Source organism: Pseudorca crassidens, chromosome 11 (genome assembly GCF_039906515.1).
Source record: "Pseudorca crassidens isolate mPseCra1 chromosome 11, mPseCra1.hap1, whole genome shotgun sequence".
Classification (NCBI taxonomy): Eukaryota; Metazoa; Chordata; class Mammalia; order Artiodactyla; family Delphinidae; genus Pseudorca; species Pseudorca crassidens.
The window spans coordinates 66210921-66238150 of record NC_090306.1 but is presented as its reverse complement, the minus strand read 5'-3'; the positions used below and the strand labels follow the sequence as shown (position 1 = coordinate 66238150).

Genomic DNA, 27230 nt, shown 5'->3' with positions numbered 1-27230 from the left:
GTGTTTCTCCTTGGGTTTATCCTGTATGGGACTCACTGCGCTTCCTGGACTTGGGTGGCTATTTCCTTTCCCATGTTAGGGAAATTTTCCACTATAATCTCTTCAAATATTTTTTCGGGTCATTTCTCTCTCTCTTCTCCTTCTGGGACCCCTATAATGCAAATGTTGTTGCAGTTAATGTTGTCCCAGAGGTCTCTTAGGCTGTCTTCATTTCTTTTCATTCTTTTTTCTTTATTCTGTTCTGCAGCAGTGAATTCCACCATTCTGTCTCCCAGGTCACTTATCGGTTCTTCTGCCTCAGTTATTCTGCTATTCATTCCTTCTAGTGTATTTTTCATTTCAGTTATTATATTGTTCATCTCTGTTTGTTTGTTCTTTAATTATTCTAGGTCTTTGTTAAACATTTCTTGCATCTTCTCGATCTTTGCCTCCATTCTTTCTCCAAGGTCCTGGATCATCTTCACTATCATTATTCTGAATTATTTTTCTGGAAGGTTGCCTATCTCCACTTCATTTAGTTGTTTTTTGGAGGTTTTATCTTGTTCCTTCATCTGGTACAGAGCTCTGTGCCTTTTCATCTTGCCTATCTTTATGTGAATGTGGTTTTTGTTCCACATGCTGCAGGACTGTATCTCTTCTTGCTTCTGTTGTCTGCCCTCTCAGTCAAGATCTTTCTTGTGGGGAAACATCCCAAAGTGAAATTCACATCACTTCTCATTTTTATGCTAAGGATTCTTATTTTGATCTTCCCAGTCCCCACCTGTCTTCTGGGCTCTAGCATTACATTTCCAACCTCTTGATGTATTTTATCTCTTCCCCTAAAAAGCCCACACATTTAAATTGTGCTATATACAATAAGACGTCTTCAAAGGACTTGAAAAGCAGAAAGAAAAAAGAAAACTTGGTGGATGGTATGTAGTACATTACATCTAAAGGGGAAAAAAAAAATCCCAAGCGTGAGGCAGTATTTTGTACTGGATGACACAAATCCTCAGGTATCCTCCTCCTTCTGTGGTCATTAAACAGTATTCTAATTATTGATCTGGCTTTCCAGGGAGTTCTACCTGTAAAGTGGTTCTTCTCAAATTTACTGCTTTTGTTTACCATAAAGTTCAGTTGCTGTCTCCATGTTCAGAAATATTTTTATTCAATACGTGTTTATTGAGAGTGCACTATATTCTAGGCCCTGAAATCGAACATGATAAGTGACTCACAGTATATATATGTGGATCTAGAAAAGCAAATAACTCAGATTTTTGACCTAGTCTGTGGGATCAGAGGGTTTGTCTAAGGTAATGGTATTTGAGAATGTTTAAGGGCCTTGGGGTAAAGGGAAGTAAATCACACTAAAAGAAATATTGTTCTAAACCTGGTCTGGGACAAAATGTTATTGCTTGATAAAACTAGTAATCTTCTTTGAATAAATTAGAACATTGATAAATGTTTAGTAATTTTCAATAATTGCCTAATTACTTATAGGATTAATATTTGATTTTGGAAACCATCTACTCACCCATCCACCTGACAGTCAAAAGGCTGGGAATCTGGGGCTTCCCTGGTGGTGCAGTGGTTGAGAGTCTGCCTTCCGACGCAGGGGGCACGGGTTCGTGTCCCGGTCCGGGAAGATCCCACATGCCATGGAGTGGCTGGGCCCGTGAGCCATGGCCGCTGAGCCAGCGCGTCTGGAGCCTGTGCTCCGCAATGGGAGAGGCCACAACAGTGAGATGCCCGCGTAAAGAAAAAAAAAAAAAAAAAGGCTGGGAATCTTTAAATAGGTTTTTTTTTTGGTCTAATCTACATTTTCTATAAATGTCTCTCTACTAAGAGAGAAACCTTTAAATTGGCATGCCAGAAGTTTTTTCCATACATCAAGATTATACGAAAATGTTGAGGCATGCTCATAGCTAAATTGTCTGGAAAGTTGTTGTTAATGTTTCAACAATTACTTCTAGGTTCTACAATTAGGCTAATGTAGAGAAGAGACCAAAATGGTGGCAGGGGACATGGTGAAAAAGGAAGTCAAGGGATAAGCAAAATCCAGACTGAGCAAAGAATTGTCCTTTGAAGTTTGAACCTTATTCCTAAAAACAAAATGCAAAAGAGGTGAGGGAGGTAGGTGATCACATTTACGTTTTATAAAGATCAATCTTTCTATAGTAGTGTTATCCAACAGGAATAGAAATATAAAGTGAGACACAAATATGAACGTCATATTTAATTGTAGAATTTGTAGTAGCCACATTAAAAAAGGAAAAATAATCAGGTGAATTAATTTTAATACTGCAGTTAATATAATCCAATATACTGAAAGTATTTTCATGTTAACATGTAATCACTGTAAAAATTATTTACTCAGTTGTTCATCAGCTTCAACTGTACCATGCTAGTCTAGAATATTCAGGCAAACTTTAAAAATTCCAGTGATAAATAAAATGTTTACAAGTTTTTTTACAATTTTATGGAAAACAACTTGAGAACTTTCATTTTTCTCTAATAAGATTCTAGTTCAGAAAGTGCTATGTTTAATTTCTATAAATTGTTTTCTTGCTGATGAACTCCTGAGTAACTAAGAGATAATGTATATTTCATGTGGAGAAGACAGCCTCCAATGATTACTCATCCAAATCATCTCCACTGAACTAAAAATTAATATTGAATTCAGTAATGCAATATTTTACCTATCAGTCGGTTCCCCCACCCCCGCCCGCCAAGCAAAACACTGTTGAAGCTTTTTAAACGTCTTAGCTGATCAAATATATAGATTTAGACAATTTTTAAGGTGGCCTATTTCTTATAAAAATACTGTGATTTGTTTTTTTTTAACATTAAAGTCCAAACGTCTGAAATAAAGGTATTTGAATTTCTCCAAATTTAAACACAATCCATTGGTATTGTTGATTCTACTAGTGTCTGAATATCTTTTGGCCACTATTCATTGGATTTCTCATTGGTCATTCTCTAGTAGAGAGCTTAGGTACTCATCAAAATAAGAAGCAGAAACCCAATTGTACTAACTGTAAGTCACTTAGGTTTGTGGCCTGAGTCTCAGTGATTCTGAGGCCTAAGAAAGTTGCTTGGCACATATTAGGTGTATAATATAAACATTTGTTGAGTAATAATAATAGCCAACATATAGCACTTAAGATGTGACGGACTTTTCTGAGTGCTTTATGTATTTTAAAATATTCCATCTTCCTAAAAACCACATGAAAAGATGATCAACATCACTAATTATCAGAGAAATGTAAATCAAAAGTACAATGTGGTATCACCTCACACCAGTCAGAATGGCCATCATCAAAAAGTCTACACACAATAAATGCTGTAGAGGGTGCGGAGAAAACAGAACCCTCCTCCAGTGCTGGTGGGAATGTAGATTGGTACAATCACTATGGAGGACAGTAGAGGTTCCTTAAAAATTAAAAATAGAACTACCGTATGATCCAGCAATCCCACTCCTGGGCATACATCTGGAGAAGACCCATCATGCACTCCAACATTCATTGCAGCACTATTTACAGTAGCCAAGGCATGGAAGCAACCTAAATGTCCACTGACAGTGGAATGGATAAAGAAGATGTGGTACATATATACAATGGAATATTACTCAGCCATAACAAAGAATGAAATAATGCCATTTGCAGCAACATGGATAGACCTAGAGATTATCATATTAAGTGAAGTAAGTCAGAGAAAGACAAATATCATATGACATCACTCATATGTGGAATCTAATTTAAAAAGATATAAATGAACTTATTTACAAAACAGAAAAAGACTCACAGATTTCAGAACAAACTTATAGTTGCCAATGGGGAAATGTGGGGGGGGGGGATAAATTAGGGGCTTGGGATTAACATACTCACACTACTATATATAAAATAGATAACCAACAAGGACTTACTGTATAGCACAGGGAACTCTACTCAGTATTCTGTAATAACCTATATGGGTAAAGAATCTGTAAAAGAATGAATATATGTATAACAGAATCACTTTGCTGTATACATGAAACTAATACAACATTGTAACTCAACTATATTCTAACAAAATTAAAAAGTAAAAATAAAAAAATAGAAAATATCTAAAATAAATAAATAAAATATTTCATCTTCAAAGCAATCTTATGAGTAGATACTGTAACTATCCCATTTTACAGATTAGGAAACTGGATGAAAGATGTACTTTTCATAAGACTTTAATATTACCATGAATACATTTACAGATTGAATCTTGAGAGTATTTGTTACACTACTGACATTATTAATTGATTATAATGGCAGCGTTAATACAGCAGCTGGCATTTATTCAGTTTCCTGAGTGCCAGGCATTGTTTTAAGTGCCTTACAGATCTAAACTCACTGCTACCAACAGCCCTATGAGGTAGGTAATATTACTACCCCTATGTTATAAATGAGAAAACTTGGTTAAAAGATGCACTCTTAAAAAATTTTTTTTTAAATACTGTTGACCCCTGAACAACACGGTAATCTGTGAGAAATGGGTATTATTCTGATCATTTGATAAGTGAGGAAACTAGGCATAAAGAGGGTGAGTAAATTGGCCAAGGTCACACAGAGAAGAATGACAGTGTTGGGATTCACACTTATGCAGCCTGATGTTGCATGTGTCAGAATTATGTTCCAGTTTTGCATTAATTCAGTGTTTATCTGGATAAGATGAATTGTGGAAATTTCCCAATCTCCTAAATTTTAATCCATTATGGATACTAGACCCATTTTAACTAATATATATTTTTTTGCTCAATAACTATTCTAAATATCCTGTTTTTAGAATTAAAACCCTACTTAGAGTACCCAAATAAACATTCCAATTACTGGGGTTGGAGACTGAGGTGCTTTGAAAAAATTCTCATTTTAAAGGGGGTTCTGTTTCTTTTTATAATCTCTATTAAAAATAAAGCACCACCAGAAAAATTATTTTATGTTAAAAGCATCTTTAGAGCTAAAAGCTTAAAAAAAAGACTTAATGGAATAAAAACAAATAATTAAGTGAATATCAACATTTTATTTTATATTAATGCTTATTTTATAACCATTTAGTCAGAGTTTTCTAAAAATAGTCACTGAATAAATACTTTTCATTTAAAAAGATATACCTAGTGCCTTCAATTTATTTCCTTACTTAAAAGCTATGAGGTCCTTTCTACAAGGAATGAAAAATAAAAATTCACATACATCCCTACTTATGGCATATTAATAGTACAAGCAACATTTTAAAGCTTGATACTTCCGGTGCATAATTATTCAATTTTCTCCATATATAGACGCCACACCTTGTTGTCAATAAATAATTCCACTTTAATGGCAAAGTAATAATTTAGACAGATACAGGGTGCACATTTGCAAAAAAATATATGCAAGCTGGTTTACAAGCTAGAGGAACAATCAACCAATAGAAAATACATCACCCAGTTATGTCCACTGACACCAAGTACTTGTTGTCGGGGCTTTACAAAGACTACAAAACTTTTCAGATGATTTATTTCACTGTTTCTATTTACATGATATGTTACATCAAAAATGTACAAAATATAAAATGTATACAGACAAATGTTTCACAAACTAGTTTAAGTTGTAAACTAGGCGGACCTACTGGGATGTATTGCAGGAATTTGTTTATGACCGTGTTTGGACTGTGTTTCTCAAAACGGCAGGGAAAGATTAGCAATTTTCTTAGATCACATATTATACAAGGGCCACTAGTCACTCATCCAGCTACATATATTGATGCTTCACCACAGATGTGATCCACGTTAGAGGCTTCAAAGTCAGGGTGACCATTCTATGTGCATAAATTCAGTTCCGATTTCCCTTAGGGCAATAGCACCGTGGAGGACCTATGGACTGAGTGACATTCTGACAACTGCGCAGATGTCTCGTGTTGTTATTGTTCTATAGCAACTGACCCGTGGGTGGTCACAGAGAGTAGCACCAATTGCACGTCCTGAAAGTAGCACATTTTCACATGCATGGGACAAGTCTACACCATGGCCTAGCCCTTGGGTTGATAAATTTCAAACCTGTCCCCTGTGTGTGGTGGGAACTCCTCCAATCACTCCCATCAGTTTTCATGCACTCTCTTGAAAGCCTGTCACGACAGATGCACTTTCAGACATTTTTACTTTTCCGAAAATGGATTGGCTTCATGGACAGTTTTGAAGCATGCTCACTCTAGCACTGATAGCTCCTGCATGGTCATCACAACTGTAAATACAGGACAAACACACCAGATAATAACAGTGTTGAGGGTTTGCATTCTGTATTTGCAAAGTACAGGAAATCTCAGCAAGTGAAACATCTCTTAACACCCACAGGATAAAATACAATTTTTTTTGTGTGTTTATTTCGATTTGTGCAAGTTTTTAAAATGATTATTTACAATACCTACCCAGTAGACTGTGCAAATCTAACGTCCTTTTACAGTATAAACGCTTCCTCATCCACAGTGACTTCACTGCATCAGTGTTCTCGAATGCTGAATTTCTCATGTACAACAATATCCATCAAAACAACATGTTCAAAACTCATAATAATTAAAAAAAAAAAAACAAACAATAGGGGAGAAAAGCGGAATCGTTGTGCTCATGCTGCATCTAGTGCTTCCAGCTCTGCTGGATAAGAAATCACAATCTCCCGCCTTCTGAAACTCTTTCCCCTAGAGCTGGATGAAATTTAGCCACATGGCTTCGCTTTTAAGTGACAGTCAAAGAGGGTTTCTGGGTTTACTTGAATATTTTGGAGGATAGGCAAAGCAATCTATTCACAAGGTAAAAATACGGATCTTTCTCCTATCCATTTCTTCAAAAACAAACACAAAAATAGAGAGAGATGAGGCTACTGCGTTAACCGGTGGTGTAAATGAAAAGACAGTGGAAATCACCCATGGTTTAGGATTTAAACCAACTGTTAAACTGTTGTAGAAATTGGTTTTAAGGCAGTGAGACAGCACCATAGGAAATGTTGCTTCTTTTCACTGACAAGGCTCAAACAAATAAAGCCCTAAAAAAGCCTTTTATCAGTGTTGACTAATAATTGGTATAAAACTCTTTTTAAGGGAGTGGGCAGGTGGTTTAAAAAGACCACGGTGGTAAAAACAACCTTATCAAACCCGTGACTCAGACACTAAAAAGTGGGTGGAGCACATCCTGTGATCATGGCAGTTGAATGACACTGGCACTTCTCCAGCTTGTCACAGCAGTGTTTCCCCTGGCGGTTGCACAATTCCATTTGTGCTTGCGGAGGCCTGGCCTCTTCATTTAGGAATGGGGTGAGCGCACAACACAAACACTACTGGGGCTCCGTGACCAGCACCATGTGGCACAAAGGAGCTTGGACGGATCAGAAGAATGGACCCTGCTTGGGGAGAACAGCCCCTCAGAGGAAACCAAAGGAAGGAACAACAACAAAAAAAGGTCTGCATTGTAAACTTTTAAAGAGGAAAAACAGAAAGTCCAGTTTGGCTATCCCATGTGCAATCTATTCAGTTGCCCTGTCATTAGGGTCCTTTCCAGTTGAGTAATGGAGCCTTACATCACTCCACGGATATAAAAATGCCTAGAAAGGAAAGCAAGTTACACTTCTGTGTCAATTTAGCATCTTGGCGGTTCAAACTTAGTTCTACTGCCTCCTCGGAGACCACGGCCCTGGATCAGGGCCCTGGACAGGGTGCTTTCATATTGTCAGTGGTTTAGTGAAAATACCTTACTTTTTAACCTTTTTTTCTTTTTCTAAAGCATAGTCTTTTCCACTAACTTTTTTCACCCTCTAGAGGGTAGATTCAAGAGACGAATCCAGAACGTCTTCATGGTGGCTGGTGCTATCACTGTCGCAGCTTTGTGTGCCCGAGTAATTGGCTGCTTCTTGGAGTTTCATTAGCATGTTCATCTGAAGAAAGAAAAGGAGACATCGATGGAGGCAATGATGCACGGAGGAAGCCAGTCCCAGAAAACACACGGCCCCGAGCCACACGACGACATCTCATCCCCTCCAAGGGAAACGGAAAAAAATTGTAGATTTTTACTAGCTGCCCCTGGCTCCTACACGGTTTCTCCCAAACGTGACTACAACAGCAAACCATAAGGACAAAATAGGGCCTCCGCATAAGTCTTTTATTTGCAGTTGTAAATGAATACAGCTCCAGCAGGGAGAGGGGAAAGGAAACTGTATCACAGCTGGTCATCCGGGCTCGTGGCTGGAGAGTACACCAAGCTGCCCAGCTCTTTGGCTGCGAGAAGCAGAAAGCACTGAATGACAACTGAAAGTCCTGAATGTTCCTACAGGCGGATGCACACATGGGCTCCTGGACACAGTCCCTGGAGAGGAGGTGGGGATGGAGTGGAATGGAGCCCCCCATCTGCTGCTTAGGAGCTGACCTTGAGAGGTGACCAAATGAAGCCGACCATGAACGTTGGAAGAGGGAGAAGGGAAGAATCACTGTCAAGTTTCTGTGGTTGTTGAATGTCTGGCTAAAATATGATGGATAACTCACTGAAAACTACAACCACCTTCTGGAACAAGAGCGGCTGTCTCAAGTTTCCCAGCCTTATAGGACAATGGCAATGTTTGTTCTCATAAAAGGGACGTAGGCGTGAAAGCAGCTGGGAAGAAAGACAGCTAGCATTTCCATGTATTAGAAAATAAAAGGCAGGCACCTTGCTTGGATTTTAATAGATCTGCAGATCCACCGGTAGGGATGGAAAAAGAAAGACTGTTTAAAAGTGAATCATGAATAAATGGTTCAACAGTTTTAGAAAGCACAGAAAAAATGGCACATGCCTTCGGGAGGGTTGTTTTCTTATCAAGGGTTTCTGTAAATTGTAATAATGTTTGTATTGTTTAATGCATGCTAACTTTGCTATTTCATAATGTAATCAAAGTTTTTTGGGTTTTGTTTCCAAATTAGAAATACAGGGAATCTGATCCCAAAGAAAGGAGAAATCTAAAAAGGATTCCTTAGTCATATGTTAGGCTCTGCATGCTTGTATGCTCAGTGTAAAATGTGTGTTCAAAAAAGACCTGTGAAATAAAATGACAAACTGGTAATTACCAATTCCAGCAAGGATGCCTTTCTGACGAAGAAGCTACAGTTACAGCATATTTTAAAGTCATTTTAATATTCTTCAGGACAATATTTTTCGATATAATTTTTTGTCTAATTCCCTGAATTTATTAAACTAGCTACATAAAGATATGAAATTAAAGTAGTTGGTGATAACCTCTTAAACCCAGTGAGTCAAAAAGCTAAATGTCTCCATCAATATACTGTTTCTCTCTTGCCCTCTCTCTCCTCTCTTCTTTGTTTCTCTGTCTCTCTCGAGCGTGTGAGTGCATACACACACACACACACACACACACACACACACACACACACACACACACACACACACACACACACACACACCCCTACCTTCATATTCTCTTTTTCCTTTCTTTTGTCAGCCCCTCCCTTATTAGTAGCCGGCTGTATATTCAAGCATCTGGGTGAAGATGATTTGTAAAAGAGATTTGTGTTTTGAGCACCTTCCAAGAGCAGAAATGGTTTCAAGGGTTGTGCTTCTATCTCAGTCACAAATGTTTGAAATCACTTGAATGCTGACTGTTGTAGAAGTTTCACCGTGTAACAACAGTATTATTAAGGTCTTAATTTTTGAAAATGGTGCCATATAGTAAATATGTTCTATTAGAATAAGTTCAGAATCTCAGATTCATAATAAATACATATGAAGGCTTTACTCTGCCTTCTCATAGGGTTGCTTTGTACATTCAAGTCAAAGGAGATCACAAGAGGGAGGTAAGGTTCCATACCATTCAGCAGTCACTCGGATAGATCATTATTCTCTACAAAAGTATTTCCTTGCTCTCTTCCCCCCTCCTTCTTTCCCATACCCAGGGTCAGAAATGTAACGTCTTACAGTTGTAACACCTCCGTCAGGTCCTTATCATCCCTGGTATTTACACATCTGCTAGTCTCCCAGCCTCCATCCTCTCTCCTTTAATCTGCCCTCTATTCTATTATCAAGGTGACCTTTATAAACTGCAAATCTAATGAGGTAAGTCCCTTGCTCAAAAACCTTTGGTGGCTCCCCATCGTCTGCGTGATAAAATTTTAACTTCCTACAAGATAAACAAGGCTTCACATGATTTTACAATTGCAGACTTCTGTAGCTGTAATTCCTCCCGTCCCTTTTGTTCTAATCCCAACAATTTGTATACAGCTCCCTAAACTCATTATTTTTACTGTACTGTTCCATCACGTTTCACGTGCTATTTTCTTAATTTTGGATCTTCCCCACCCAACCCCATGATGAGTTTCTATTCATCCTTCCAGACCTAGCTCAAGCCTTTCCTCCTCTGGAGCTTTCTCCTAATCACTTCCTCAACAGACTCACAACTCTATCTAGGATATATCTATCTAGGATATACTTCTATCATTATTTTACTATAATTTATATATATACATGTCTCTCTCCACGGCTGGACTGTGAGCTTCTTAAGATCAGAAATGAGATCTAATTTATTTTCTGATCACCAGGTCTTAGCCTTGAGTACATACTTATTATTTACTAATATTTACTGAATGAATGAAATTAATGAGTTTGTTGATGATGAATACACATTATATTTTTAAACACTGTGAGATGTGCCAAACACTTGCATCCGTGTTCAGATTCAAAAATATATTACTGACATTAAATAGTAGATTTTTTTCTGATTTAGATTGGACTGCAAATATGTTTTTACCTATGTCAATAATTATAAAAATATAGAGCAATAAATGCGGAGAGGTACTTACTTCTCTATCAGAATGTGCCTAATTCAAAGATTTTTAGATGATAAGGTTTTTGTCGTTTAACATGTCAGATATCATAACCCCTTGTTCCTTAAGATGTTTAGGTGAGCAGCAGGTTAGGAATCAGAGATATTTTTTACCGAAATTCTCATTCAAAATGTGGAGATCCTGATCTCTTTTCCATACTAGAAGACAAGAGCATTCTGAGCCAGGGAAAGGAGTGATTAATGGGTTTAGCTGACCAGGACTATGGGAATTGGGAAAATTTAAGACATCCCTTAAATGTCCCATACTCTGTAGAGTAACCCTGAAAACAAACCTTATAAACACCTCACCTTTATCAGGAACTGTATTAAAATCTGCAAAAGGACAACTGGAATTCATAAAAAATTCAGAGGAAATAACCCATATTTGTCCTCTAAGGCTTAATTTTACTCTATTACATTTTAATCATCCTGTCAGGAATTACTTAGTGTCTGCTCACAATTATGCAGAATTCAAACCAATTCCACCACCACTGTTGATTTCTAGCTACGTATGAGCTAAAGGGCCAGATACTTGTTATAAAAATACAACTCCAGGCCCTTAAGAAGTTTATAGCCTAGATCAAAAGTCCAAAATAAGAGATCCCTGGGCTCTAAGTAGGTCAATGTTTATATCTCTGTGACTTTATGGAACTTCTTGAAATAGTATGCAAAATCTTCTGTGTGTGTCCATTTTGTTGGGAAAAAAATCATGAAACTTTATCAGATGGTTCACATATAAACCCCCAAATATTCAGAATGATCAGCTGAAGTGATGACGACATATACATGTCGGGGTTGTTGGTATAAGGGTATTCCACAAGATAGCAAGTCATTTTCTGTCTTTAGGTGTAGTTATAGATTATGATTTTAATCATTTCCTTTTTTGTTTGTTTTAAGTAACATAATGACCTTTATCTCAGCATGTCTTCTTTCTGTATTGGTTTCCCAGTGATCCCTTTAGTCAGAGAATAGTAAGCTAACAAACACATTACGTTTGATACCAATCTATGGAAAGTCATCTCTAAAAATAAAATATACATACAAAAATAAAGTCATTTTCCTATCATGTACTTAATATTTTCAGAGTATTCATACTTTGGAGTTTTACTGACTTATATTAAGCCTTTCATGATTGCAAACTGAGTAAGGCAGAGAATAACGTCCCTTTGATTTCAAGTCAGTTTATTCTTCCCTACTCTTGCCAACAGAGGACTAATTCTAAATTTAGTCATATACGTGTAAAACATTCTTTAGTTCTTCAAGCATACATTAGATTATATTCTTTTGGTTTTTTTTCATTTTAGAACAAAATTCAGTTTTCTCTTACATACCTAATGAATTGAGTACTGAATGTTTAAAATTTATTGATTTATTTACACAATTTTCTGCATAATAAAAGAAAAATTATGGCTGCAGAGTTCAGCCTGGTTTCAGTGTTTTTTGATTATTTTTAAGCATATGAGTTTGGTCTTTCATTTTAAGAGTTTCACCAAATGAAAGTAGGCCAAAGGTAAAAATTTTAAAACTGAGTACCAATATCAGGACAGTTTCAAATACTACCTAGGATAACTAATGTCTCTGATGCATAAATACTAATGACCGCACACTATAGTCAAGATTATATAGGAAGAACCAAACATCAGCTTCTTACCAGGGGATCCCCCTCTGTGTCAGTTTGTGGAATGTGCTTTGAGGTTGTAGCTTCCTTTGTGGATATGCAGCCCTCATACCCAACATCTTCTGGTCTCAGCTGAAGTAATGCTGGGCCCTCCTGAGGCAAAGATGCTGAGCTCCATGGGTATGTATCAAGCACCCACTTTGAGGGATCTTCCCAGGGTGCTCGTTTCCCATACATCTAAAAAGTGATCACAAATTTAGCACATATAAAATGCATTTCTATTCAGTACAAAAGGTGACTACTAATTGATTGATTCCTTTGCACACTGAGTTCCTATGGGACTCAGGGGAATGAAGTGTCCATACACAATTTTCCAGATTTTAAACATATATCTCTCTATATAGTTCACTTAAAACTTGAAGGCTAGACAAAATAAAGCTTGAGACAAAATAAAGCTGAACATTTGGGATAGGTTATCCACATTTGGAGGAGAGCCTGAGGGAGCTTTATTTTAAATACATGAAGAAATGGCTGCCCCATTTATCTTTGTTAGTACTTTTACAAACTAAAAGAAAGCTCATCATTGAGAAAGGAAAGTTCCAGTAATGGAGAAATTAAAAAGCTAGACACTAAATAGCTTTCTTTACTAAAGTGCACTTTGGAAAGATGGTGAATAAAAGAGACTTCTTTTCTCTGTCCACTTCATTCTACTCAAATTTTTCCTTGAAAATAAGAATCCTTTCTCCGACAACCATTTCCCTCGGATTAACTTCCTCTATAATCTCACTGCTTCCCATTAAAACTCTTTTTAGATATTTTTTTATAAGGCCACTAGTAAAAGAGGAGAATCATGGGAAATGAAAGATTTGTCAAAACTCATATGGAGGGAGAAAATTAATAGAAAGGGATTATAAAGCCTGGTTAAAGTACTGGCAGTGGAGTAGAGGGCAGATGAATCCAAGCGATGTTAAAGAATTTTTAAGCTGAACGCAAAGCCAAAACCAAACTGGGAAGGGCACACTGAGGAGAAAGAGGTTGATGGGACTTGGTAAAAAAAAAAAAAGTATAAGCCACAGGGGCACAGAAAGAAAAGTTACAATTAAGAGAAGAGGACAGTAACGTGGGTACGCTAGTTCTTTAATGGACTCTCCTACTCCACTGAGGGCAATCCTGGTTACTAGGTGTATACACATCTTGGTCGTGGATGGCACAGAACACCGTGTTAAGTGTTCTATGTGGCTTCTGGTGGTTCAGTGAGACAAAAGCAAAATGGCGGACATTGAGGCCATGAAAGCCCATGGCTGCCTTGGAACTGTCTTTTGAGTTTTTCCTGGAGAAGTTGTATGACATTGTGGCAGCTTGTCTTAAGAAAAAAAAAAAAGTTCAGGTCTTGATAGCTGTGCATTTCTTTAGGGGATGATGGTAGGGGTGGCAATGGTTAGTTTTCTTTTTTTTTTTTTTTTTTTAATAGTTCTCTTCTTTTAGAGCAGAAAATTTCTCTCAGTTAAAAATCTGCTTTATAGAGGATGTAAAACACAGCTTGCTATACAACTTAAACTAATTGAAGGAAAGCATATAATTCTTGGAAAGGAAATGATGCCAGCCTTTTAAAGAATCATCAAGGACAGCAAAATTGGGGGTGACCAATAGAAAGCTAAACAGGCTCAATTCTATATTTCAGAGTAAAATAGATGCTATAGAAGAAGAATTGAAAGAAATGAAATTTAAACATTCAGGAGATAATCTGATGGTTGATGTTTCAATAAAGATAGAATCATCAGAATAAAAATTGAAATCCAGTGCATCACCAGTGTTTTTTTCAACTAGAACATCTGGTAAAGTGTATTCCCCATACGGTTCTCCATCAAAGTATCAGCCTTCATCTGAAGAGAGCTTTTTCTGTTCCTCTCAACTCAGATTTTCATCTTTGTAACCATGCTTTGTTTTTCCACCTCTTGTTCCAATGCATGGTTCTTTGTTGCCAGGATAGCCAAGGAAATGGTTCATGACATGTGTGGTTCCTTTTTTTCCTGTTCCTCCAGAAGTCACATATGGACCATCCCAAGAACATCATCTGCCAACAGACTTCTGGTCCAGCATATCCTTCAGTAGCAATGAGAACTCTCTACTCACCAAAGGGTTTTCCTTTTTCTCTCCAAGTGCTGAATTCCTCCTGCCTCCTGCCACCAACCCCCACCAACATCCAGCTACTCCCTACATCATGGTTGAACCAGCTTTCACACTAACCTACTACTAAACATCTAGAACCACAGCAAAAAACTTGAGATCTTTTAATCCCGCCTCAAAAATTTTTTTGAAGTATCTCTCAGTTTGGGAAACTGGTATTACCTTAGTGATCATGCCTTTGTTTAAATGGAAGCTTTATAGTATGATAATTCTCAGGACAGTGTTTTATAAATAATATTGACTTAAATATTAAAAACACTATGCAGTTAAAAAAATGAGATCTAAGGATTTTTAGGTATTATGGTTTTTGAGTTTTTAAAACGCTTCTAATTCTTTCTAGATATTAGCAAATGAATATGAAATAAGGAGAATTTCACATATAAAGATTTGGATCATAGTTTATTAATACTGAAATAGTATCTAGAGAACAAATAATTCATTTAAATATTTATTCTAAAATTATGACCGTGAATACTTTAAATACATTTTCATAAAAAATATATATATATATTTTTGGTAAAAATGGTTGAAATCAAGAGACCCAACTCACATCTGAGATAGCATAATAGTTTTAGAGGAATCCTCACATGTGCTATGTTATACCTGAAAAATAAAAACCTTTGGTACAGTCTTTAATTTTGTTGGAGACACTTTCTGGGGCTAGTTTGGCTTATACCCTTAAAAATATGAAATTGAGTTACTTAAATATGGATTAGAACCAATTGATAGCATTCTCTAGGATCATTACCTCTGAATTTTCAGAACACCCTCATAATATGATAGTTCTAAATCACTGCCATGCCTTCTACTAGGTGAGGAAAGCATGATGGTAAAAGGAAGCAAAATGAAGTAAAACAGAAAACCAGTTTTTTTAGACAGTAAAATAAAGACTTAACACAGTAATGCAGATGACAAAATGTGAAAAGCATGAAGTATGTCTTGATTCTAGCAGCCGTTGTGATAACCAGAAATAGAGATGCCTAAGCAAAATACTACCTAAACCTTAGCTAAGTTATTGTAAAGATGCCTGGATTTTTCTGCCACAAGTTTGGTAATTATACAATATCAATCTTAAAATATTCACACGTAAGTTTTATAATTCTACAATTTCGCGAAATTTCAACTTCAATATAAGGAAAAAATCAAGAGTGATGGAAAAGGGATGATACATTTTATTGAAGAAAAAGGGTTTTCCTATTAGTGATATATTTTGACTTCTTAGTGAAGAGTAAATAGAAGGGGTGGATGACAGGTGGATGACAGGGACAGCAGGGGCGCTCCTAAACCCGCCTGCCATAGATTTTAAAAAGCCAAATGCCTTAGATTTAGAGCACCCTCATAAATAGTAAAGGATCGTACAAGTGACGTTAAAGGGCTTCAAACAAAGAAATATCCTAAAGCAAGGAAACTATAAGCAAGAACTACTTGTTGCAGATTAGATAAGAAGGGAATAAATGATCAAGGTCCATATAAACATGCCTTTCTTATAAGATGCAGAACTGTGCAATTAACTAGCTATCTAATAAGCACAGGTCTGGGGACTTCCCTGGTGGTCCAGTGGTTGAGAATCCATCTTACAATGCAGGGGACGCTGGTTCGATCCCTGGTCAGGGAACTAAGATCCCCCATGCTGCAGGGCAACTAAGCCCATGTGCCACAACTAGAGAGTCCTCGCGTCGAAACTAATGACCCTGCGTGCCACAACTAGAGAGAAGCCTGCGCACTGCAACAAAGAGCCCACGTGCCGCAACGAAAATCCCGGGTGCTGCAACTAAGACCCAGTGCAGCCAATAAATAAATAAATAAATATTTTTAAAAAAACAGGTCTGTAAACACCTATGGCAATAAATTTGGCCTTCAATGTGTACTTGTTAGAATAACTGTGCTTTCTCTTTCTCCTACATATTTATTCTCAGAACAGAAAAAAAGTAGTGTATACTATTTGTTCTTTCAAACTTTACCACTATATTTATATAGTTCATGCCTTATTTTTCTGCACAAATACTCAGAGAAATGAATTATTTTTGCTTTTAAAGGATGATTTTTTTCACTTAGTTTTTTAAAACAGTAAAGAAAATTGAGTACTATACCTGCAGACCTTCTCTCACTGCCTCCAGAATATAAGGTACCAAAGAATAGTTCCAGAGATCCATGAACCATACTCTAGAACCTTCTACATCCATGGGGCAAGGAAGGAAAAGTCGAGGACCTGAGAAGAAACAAATAACAAAACATTTTTAAGAACCATTATATGTAGCAATCTAAACCCATATTTAGACACCATTTGGGAGGAATGTTTCTTATAGGATTCTTAGAAAATTATAATCTTGGCCAGTTTGATTATATTAAAGTGTGTTTCACTGAAGACCCAATCTCCAGGACCCTCCTTTCTTTTTACACTAAAACCTTCATCTAAAATGTAACATTTTAGCATTAGGAGAAACCTTAAAGGTCATAATCCAGTCAATCTGCCCCATTTTACAAATGACAAAACTATGCTGGAATGAATTGTCAAATACAAAATATGTCATTATTTGCAGAAGTGGGTCTCTGCCTTGGTCTTCTGATCACAAATATAGAATTGTTCTTTCTAATTTACCCTGTGTCTTTAGTGAGTATGTCTTTATGATCCACCGCAATGGGAAAGGGACATTTTTTTCATGCAATTTAAGAAGGAATACAAAAACAAACATCTTTATGCCAACTCAAGAAAATAATTCAAACAATTTTGTCTTCATGAAAAATGTAAAACACTTAAATTATCTCTAACTAAAATCTTCTCTCACAACTATATTTGATATGAGCCATAAGCTAATATTTGTTATTAGCATAAAGAAAGGTACTCTAAACAGACACAATTTATTTCAAATGGTTATCTGATTTTTAGATATTTGTCTATATTAAACTTATTCGATGTCAGTAAAATCTTAGTAAACCATAATAGTCAGACAAAATGAATCTAATTAGAAATATTTATGCAAAGCTTGGAAGAAGGCAAACTTTCAGAAGGAAAAAAAAATGAAAACTTAAATCTCTGGAAGTTTGAAAAACATTAGCTGCACTTGTTATTTTCTGCCCTCCAATCTGGCCATCTTTACCACGTACTCGTAGTTCCTGGAAAATGGCATATTGCAATTTTGGAACTCACCAATGGTAACATCAGAAGAACTGTGTGTTTCCAAAAAACTGTTGAGATGATGCCATGTCTTAGGAATCCAATCTATAATTTTGACTAGGTCATTATTGCGTATGTTCCTTTCAATTTCCATCTCTATCAGTTTCCTTCGAAGATATCTGCCTAAAAAGCCTTTTACTGGTTCTGTGTGGTTTGCACATAGTACCCACCTACAAAAAGAGAGAAAAAAACCAAAAACTCAGAAATCTTTATATAAATTAAACTTTTATATAAATTAAACTTTAAGTCTACAGTGATTCTCTTTCCAATATAAAGTAATAATGTTCCTAATTTAATTGGTGGCCATATGTTAATGATCAAAGGGATGAGAAGGTCTATTAGCATTAGAGCTATACTGTAACTAACTTTTCATCTTGAGCTAAAGAGAAGCTTATGTGCGTCACAGCAGTGAGTGGGCATGTACAGGCTGAGCACTCTTCTGTAGGAGAATCACAAATCCTGAAATAGGAACTGTCTTCACATTTCTCACACTTAGAAAAAAAGTGCTCTACTTTAGCCAGGACATAGTGAGCAGAAAAAACATTTCTTTTTTCTTCTTTTTGAAAGAAACACTTCTGATTACAGATTGAGGAACACAAAATGTCTGCTTGAGAAAGAGTGTCAGAAGAAGTGAGAATTATTTTCACACCCCAGGTCACCAATGGCAGGATTTCTCAACGTACAAATGGAAAAAACAATAACCAAAAGCAAACAGAAAAGAGACAATATTAAAAAAATTCAATTTATCTTCACCTGAAATTGTGATGCAGCTCTAGATTTGGTGATGAAGAAACTCCCTGATTCATTGTTCCAATAATATATGGACTGGGGAAAAAAAAGAAAATTTATATGTACTAAAGGTAAAAGAGATTAATACATTAAAATTGTCTGCAAAAACAATTTAGATAAATATGGATTTTTCCATTTTAACATTAGGCTGTAAAAGGGTAATTTTGTAGTGTTTGGTTGGAAAATGACAAAGATCACTGAACTGGAAATTAAGATTTGGGGTTCTAATTTCAGATCTGGCATTCTAAGCAAATCATTTTCCCTCTCTAATCCCATGTTTTCTCATCTATGAAATGAAAAGATTAGACAGAATAATCGCAGTGATCTCACTCTACTCCAACATCTTATGATTCTTGTGCTTATAATCTAATTCATTAATTTTTTTCTTTTGTTTCATAATTATTTCAAAGGTTCTTAATAACATGAAAGAATTTGTATTCTTGTTTCAATATTTATTTTATGCTGATTAATTTTTAACATTTAAAAAATCTCTAGCAGAGATAACTGGGTTACTTGCACCATTAAAACTAACATTTATGTTGTTGTTCTTATATGTCTTTTTTTAGAGGCCATACTATAGTGAATCTTAAGTGGGTTTTCAGATTTTTTTTATACCCTACTTTAACCTTTTCTTTCATGTAAATAGTTAAAAATTAGAATCACTAGTGGAGAGAGGTATATCTGAATGTATTAAAATTATTTCTATAGGAAGGCTGAATTTAAACTTTAAATGGACTAAGAGTGAAACAAGAGCTCTATAGCTTCGTTCTAGTTCTTAATTTCCCTGATTCAAACATTCCATCATTGATAATGGTCTCCCAGACTTCCAGCATACCTGTAGAAGTTAACATCATCAAGTAAGTAATGTTGCCATAAAAGTGCCTGGGACGCAGTTGTTGAATGAATAAATAGATATTCTAATGAACACATAGAGGTTCTTTGGAAATATGGTATAATAGTAATGAAGGCTTCTCAAATTAATAGCATCCACTATACGTCTTAAAAGGTATAAAGGCACAAGAATGCATATTTGATCACCATTTTTTCATATCTTATCACTCAAAATATTTCACAAGCATACCATTTATTGTATTTACAGTTGAGAAAACCATTGAAGATATCACTCAAAGAGCCCACATGATGAAGATTATCAAGAATTATTACAACTGGAAGCTCTACACCGTTATTATCCGCACTGCATTGTTCAGCCAGGTTAGCTAGATATTGTTGCAATTCCTTTAAAAAAAAAGAAAACAAATATGTTAATGAGAAATTTATACCAATGGAAAGCAATTCATAGTTTAGGAATGATACATTTTGTCGTCCATCCAGGTTCTTTGATTAAAACTCACAGATCATTCCATTGATATAAAACCTTACTCTACAAAGCAAAAAAACATCCAATGTTGAGAGGATACACTTTTAAAGGAAAGAGAAAAGCCAGTACAGGACACCTAAAGTAAATATAAAGCTGTAAACACAAGGACACACTCCTCAGTTGTTTTCTCCCTGGAAGAAAAGTGAAAAAAAAAAGAATTCTGGATATGAGCTCTTAGGATAAACCACAAATACTGAGATTCATTCTTGTTTTTGGTATTACAATGATAAAGATGGATTTTAGCAAACCTTATAATTTCAAGTATACACTAAATCCAAAATGGTACCCCCTAAGTTTCCAATAAGACTTTAAATATTTTAATTCCAATTCATTTTGATGAGGTGCATCTGAAAATACAGGCCTGGGACTCAAATAAAACTGTGGTTGGTTGGTTGGTTGGTTGATTTGTTATTTATTTATTATCTGCTTGCAATTGTTGTAATTTATAACAACAGACAAAAGGTGTTATAGTTCATTAGGTCACTTGACATTAGCATTTAGCATTTATTAAGCTTCTTGGTTCTTTACAGATATTATTCCTTTCTAATAGCTTTTAATCTAAATATGATAACCAGTTCACTGATTGCTCTCACAGATGGGTAGGCCAGAAATATAATTAGATTTCTTAGAATTATCCTAATCAGTAAGAGCATTTCCATAATATTTGCATATTTACAATGACATTTTCCATTTGTACATCTTGAGCAGGGTTAAAAAACAATTTCATGATGGATCTTGAATAATGAATAGAATTCCAAATGATAAGTACGTAGTTTTTTACTCTTTCAACACAGCTTTAGCAAGCGCCTACTATGTGCCAGGTACTTTTATATTACTTTTATATTCAGGCATTAGAGCTGATAGAAAGGCAGGCCAACAAGAAGTCTCAAGGCAATGTGATAACTGAAATGCATAAAACACTATAGAAAAACTAAAGAGAGGCATCTAATCCAGATTTAAGGTTCATAGAACTATAGCGTATGAGGGCAGGAGCTATAATTGAAGAATAAAGAGTAAAGCGTAAGAGGTGGAAGATACGAGTGTGTGATGTGTTGGGAGAAATACTGGTGTTCTGCTTTTGCAAGAGAAATGGTCCATGGCAGTAGTGATCTCAATGAAAGGGGAAATCGAAAAGACTTTGAATCCATGCAGAGGAATTTGGATTTTACTATATAAACATGTGCACCATTCATATGTTGTTGTTTTCCCCAGGGTAGAGAAATTTATTTATCGAAGGAGACATACATGTGAAGGATAGGATGATTAATTAGAAATGGAAAACACATTCAAGATGCTTACTGCCCAGAATAGGTTAGGCAGTATATAGATAACTAAAATTCACAGTGAAAACTAATACGTTACCTCAAAAGAATATACACTAAAGGCTTTGTTCAGAGCATGTAAAGATTACTTGTAGCTTCTGGGAAAGACTTTGTGGTGGTGTATTATTTGCTATTAACCCTTTATTTTAAAGATTAGGTAATACTGTGATGCTTAAAAATGGAAGAAGAGCTTTCTTCATAGATGGAGAAGAACAAAGGCAGAAACATAAAAATATGATATCCATGTAGGAAAAACCCAGTAGTATATGTTTTGTGAAAGAGTGGTAAATAAATTGGAAAGGAAAGTTTGCAACCTTGAATGGTTGGTAAGACTACTGGACTTTTCCTACTGACAGTGAAGAAACATTGACTATTCTGGGGATCTGAGTGATGTAGTCAGAATCATGATTTCAAAGTGTGGTAAGTATATTGCAAAGGAGGAAGAGAAACCAGTCAAGAGATACTGAAATTGCTGAAGCCAAGAGACACTGTGGGACTCAAGAGAAATAGTAGAAGTATGGGAAGATTTTTGACCTAGAGCAGAAAGCAGTGGGGAAACACTGCAGGATTTTAATGTGGTCAGCTTTTAATTATGAAAGAAGAATTATGAATGAATAGAAGACATTCTATTTCCATGAGGTACAAGGATAAAGAGGCAGAGAGAGGAGGGGGATTTAATGCAAGTTGTAAATCAAGCAGTTAGTAAACAATTGCAATAGTCCAAGTAAGTGACAGAGTGTTTATTTGGGTGGGAGGGTAATGGTAGTAGAGATGGATGAAAGAAGATGGATTTGTGATATATTTTCACAGATACATCACAAATACACAAGAATTGAAACTGGCGTTCCTAAACATGTATATTTAGTATGCTAATGAAAACATACTTGTAAGCTAATAGAAATGCCTACCATATGGAAGAGTGGGCATGGCCAATAGTGTCCAATTGGAGCCAATACAAGTTGAAACAAGGGAGTTATCCAGATGAGAACAGAGGTGGGAGAGAACAGAATGTTGGGGAATATTTTCATTTACTGGAAGGTGAAGGAAAAACAGTCAGTGAAAGGCACTGAGCAGCAGCTTACTAGAGGGTAGGAAGGAGACAAGGAGAGAATGATAATCATGAAAATCAGAACAATTTCTAGAAAGGGGGGATCAATTATAGCAATTTAGTATATACAGATCAAAAGAGGGAGAGAGAGGTGGGGGGAGAGGAGGAGGTGGTGGAGCTGAAGGGGGCAGGGGAGGGGGAGAAGTTTGAATTGAATTTGGTAAAGAAGAATCACCGGGTGATTTTGGAAAAATAGGGCCATTAGATTCTATTGTGGTCCTCTCTCATCTTGAGAAGGGTAGTAGATCCCTTTGGGAATCTAATGAAAGCTACGGACCAGTCACAAGTAGAAACAGGCATACACAAATAATTTGGTCATACAACTTGAGTTTTCTCAAACCTCTCTGAAATCACTTCATGATCCCCACTCTAGCTTAATCAGGGTAAAATCTTAGATTGAAGTACTGATACATTAGCATTAGAAGTTTCATGTCCAAGATCTAATCAGGCAGAAAAAAACAGGTATATCTACTAGATGGACATTGATAATGAGATGAATCCCATGCTTTGAAAATATACACAGAACACAGCAGTTATACAAAAACTATTGATCATTGCTATCTCTGATTTTGACTCCAGACACACTCAGAATGAATCTGCCAAGTCCAGCTTTCTGATCTTTTCCCACCTAACCTTCCAAGTGGCTTCAGTTGGCCACATATTCTTTGCTTAATCCATCTCTAGCCTCTGGGCCCACCATATCAAATGTCACAAAGTGTAACTGTTTATGTGTCCTGCTTTCAATCAAAATATTCCAGCTGGCAACTCGAGAGAGGGCTTGAAGAGTGGGAAGAGGAAAAGAATCTAAAATGCAGAGGGAACAAAAACATGAAAAGATTTTTTTCATTTGATGGTTTATTATTGGCTTTTTTTGGAATCAGTGAGTGATTTGTGGCTTTGTCTCTTCAGAGCTATCGAAGGCATAGCAGAAAGCATGTCAGCAGTTACACAGTTCCATTTCTCAGGAAAAGAATTTATTTCGTACTCATTCACCCTTTACTTAAGTAAATCTACACTTGGCAGCATCCTTCCTACAATCCCAACCTGTCATCCCCATTTCTCTATACCACTCTCACATACCATCAACCCCCCGAAAATAAAGTGTGGATTCTCTGACAATTTGGCAAGAATTGGCCAAATTCTCTGGCCATGACTTGGTATGCAACGTTACTGACAGCTCATTCAAATCTTACAAACCTAAAGAAACAATAAGCATTTGTTAGTTGTAGTTTGTGCTTTCTTGGTGATGAATGCCATGTGATTTGTCCATGGATTTCTTCCTATTACTGTTTACTAGCATCATTTGTTCTGTTCAAAGGCTCTTGGCAAGCTTCATTTTTCATCAGTTTGTAATAACAAAGATTAAACTGACCTCATAATGGCACAAGTGATTTTATTCAGAAAAAGTAGAAAATAAGAGTGCTGGATATATTTGATCAAATTTTAAAGGACATATAAATTATTATTAAGAATATCTCTAAGTACTAAACACTTTTTTAACTGAAATAAAAAGAACTTATATATAACAGTATATTTTGGAGTGAGGCAAATTTTAGAACTAATGTTAAGTTACCCCTACTTTATTTTAGCATGTCGAATTATATCCAAGTCAATCTATCTGATTCGAAACTTGATTTTAAGTGATTCTCCAACTTTATCAAAATGCCTGTTTCCTCTAATAAGTCTATTCTTCTCTCATCTTCCAACCACTTGTTTTTTTCATAACAGAAATAACTTCTAAAGAGTTCTGTCACATCAACATTAAGGAAACACCAAAGAGAACACTGAGGGTAATTAAGAGATGTCAATTCTTTCATCATTTTGGCTGAAAAGAAAACAAAATGTGCTAAAAGCTTTTAAATAAAGCTATGAGGAGACCCAGAATTCACTGGAGGCATTAAAGGTGTAGGCTGAAGCAAACAACTGTGCTCTTCCTGCTTCTGCTTAAAGAAGAGTTCAAGGCTTCCCTGGTGGCGCAGTGGTTGAGAGTCCGCCTGCCGATGCAGGGGACACGGGTTCGTGCCCCGGTCCGGGAACATCCCACATGCCGCGGAGCAGCTAGGCCCGTGAGCCATGGCCGCTGAGCCTGCGCATCCGGAGCCTGTGCTCCGCAACGGGAGAGGCCACAACAGTGAGAGGCCCGTGTACCGCAAAAAAAAAAGAAGAGTTCAATATTCTGCCTCAGGTGCCATGTCTCTCTCTACTTGAAATGAGAATGGGTGGTTCAACCACAATCCAAATAGTGTTGAGTTCCAAAGAAACATTCGGAATTCATGTGCTGTATTGAGTCCACATTAAGAGATCCCATCATGCTTTATACACACCTTTGTTCTCCTTGAAAAATACATATAAGCCAATTTTGAACAAAGATCCGTGTATGTGATGGGGGTGGGTGGTCTGTATGTGTCTGTGTGTATTTGTGTAAGAAACCGTTACAGTATTGGGAACCAAGAGCTATAATTAATAACTGCAGGCAAGCCTTAGGTGGTGCTTGCTACTTGTACTATTCTCTCCCTCTCCCAGCTTCTATCTGTCTGTCTGTCCGTCTCTCTCTCTCTCTCTCACACACACACACACACACACACACAGATACACACCCATTTAGTCCTTACCACAACCCCACTATTTTTTCCCATTTTACAGCTGGGAAAAGTAAGGCACAAAGAAATTTAACAATCAGCCCTAGGTCCCACAGTTGGTCAGTGATATGGACTTAATGAACTACTCCTTTAAGAAATTTTTGTTCACTAAATTAAATGTCTTGTTTATGTCAAGAATCCAGTGGGTTTGGGTTGCTCTGGGGAGTCATGTTTCTTTTCTAAAAATTTGCAGGCCAGAGGTTTCTGCGAGACTGGGTCAGTTTAGATCACCTAACCAGGTTATCTCTAGAAAAACAACAGAACCCAGTATCATCTGGATATCTTCAAGGTATTGATATACCAGATGTAGTTTCCTAAGAGAAACTTAGGTTGCACCGATTGAGAATGTAAATAACTATAGGCAAAAATAGTCCAGTGTTAGGAATATGTTAGGCATCAACTATTTCCTTCTTAGGATTCTTTATTTCACTGTGAATGTACGAAAGTACTGGCTGGGTTTTATAGTCCCTCATGCCTATTTAAGAGCTGAGAGCACTCAGGATGATTATGGTACATTAAACCTTAGCAGATGGTGAAATGGAATATTGTTCAATTTCCTAAGGTTCCTAAGCAGAAATCCTATAGAAATATGATGTAAACAAATTGCTGCTCCCAGAATTTCTGCTTAGAATATATTAATTACACCCAAATCCCCATTGCTGCAACATCCCAGTTAATTCCTACTTACTTATGACCTAGACCAAGTATTGGCTTTTATAAAGCTCTGATTCCTGCAGGAAGAGTCATGGCCTCTTGTTTCTGTGGTATTTGCATGGATCTCTTTCTGCTCTAATACTTCCTAAATGATGTCTACGAGAAATCAGACAACAGAGACTCTGTCCTTTTCTTCTGTCCATTCTCAATGCTTGTGAATACCTGATACCTGAATGTCACTGAGCAGTCTTGTTCAAATTCATGAAATAGGGTTTAGTCATTCACCAGATTCTAGTTTCAGCCGAAGAGCCGGCTATGTTTCCATGTACAATATGGAAGTTTCATATAATCTTAAAGCTTAGCTGCTTAAGACACGGATAAATAGCAGCAGTTGTCTTAGGAGCCTTGACTTACCTTACTAGACTTGTGGTCCACATTAAAAGTGGCAATCGCATCCTCTGTTTTTTTCCTCCCAGATTTGGTTATTACATATTCAGCAAGTTTGTTTGCTAAATAGGTCTTTCCAGTACCACTAGGTCCTGAGAGTATAATTCTGTGATGCTCCATCAACAAGTTAAAGTACCTTTGGGTAATTGGTTTAGGAATCAGCGTATCAAAAACAAAACTGTCCAAACTGTTTTCTTCTACCCCTGAAGGGAGAAACAAAGGGAAGAGTGTGGTTTATTGTTCTACATAAGCTTGAAATTAAAATATAGTGTCAACTGGCAAGTGGGCTTTGTTAGCCATTGGAATGCAGTCCTTGCAAGATACTTTCCTTGACATTTTGATCCCACGTGTGTTGCTATTTTAAGACAGAAAACATCAGTAATAAGGCAGAGTGAACATCCAAATGAAAGCAGGTTTTTCCTCTTTGCTTAGACTTCCCTCGTCTATTTCATGCTTCTCACTTATGTTTCCACAAAGAGATGGAAGCATCACTATGAATTCTATCATAAAATCCTCCTTCTCTTTGAAGGTGGTAGTTTTGTTAAGAATAAATGTAAAAATTAAAAGTATAAAAGTGTGTATGTTCTTCTCTTTTTCTTCCTCTTTCCTCCTTCTCTTTATTTCCCTCTAGCTCTCATTATACATCCCAGCTGTACCACCCCTTAAGCTTTTGAAGAATATAAATATAATAGGTATTTGGTAAGGAATTAAGAAGGCGAGCAACAGTTTCTCCTTTTACTCACCCAATTACCTTAATCATAAAATCAAATATTGACAAATCCCTCTATTAATCCATAGTTTATATAGATGTGTTCTTACTCTTTAACATATATGAACAAGGAATTATGGATACAAGCATACTTTAGATATTCCATTTGCCTAGAATTAGTCACATTATTCAAAGCAAAGAGAATTTCTCATCCCTGATTCTTAACTTCCATTCTCTATCCCCAGTGGGTACTTATCAGGTATACATATTTTAAAATTAAAGGTAAAAGAATGAATATATTACCTTGGAATATGCAATAAACTTTTTGAATCTCTCCTAAATCTAAGATGATAATGGAGAAAATCT

At 36.4% G+C, this 27230-nt stretch overlaps 1 protein-coding gene across 13 annotated transcripts in view; it reads right to left on the bottom strand.

Moving 5' to 3' along the window:
• Positions 1-5297: 5297 nt before the first annotated feature.
• The window catches only part of NAV3 (neuron navigator 3), a 944477-nt gene continuing 922544 nt past the window's right edge, over positions 5298-27230 (bottom strand). For 12 of the 13 annotated variants that reach the window (XM_067697415.1, XM_067697414.1, XM_067697416.1 and 9 more), the window contains 7 exons: positions 26123-26358; positions 19689-19843; positions 18572-18643; positions 17792-17988; positions 16734-16852; positions 12490-12693; positions 5298-7907 (listed from right to left, as the gene is read on the bottom strand). In XM_067697415.1, coding sequence (XP_067553516.1) covers positions 7788-7907; positions 12490-12693; positions 16734-16852; positions 17792-17988; positions 18572-18643; positions 19689-19843; positions 26123-26358 — 1103 coding nt within the window. In that variant the 3' untranslated portion in view covers positions 5298-7787. The remainder of the gene's footprint in view (positions 7908-12489; positions 12694-16733; positions 16853-17791; positions 17989-18571; positions 18644-19688; positions 19844-26122; positions 26359-27230) is intronic. The other variant, XM_067697410.1, reaches the window with a different exon arrangement.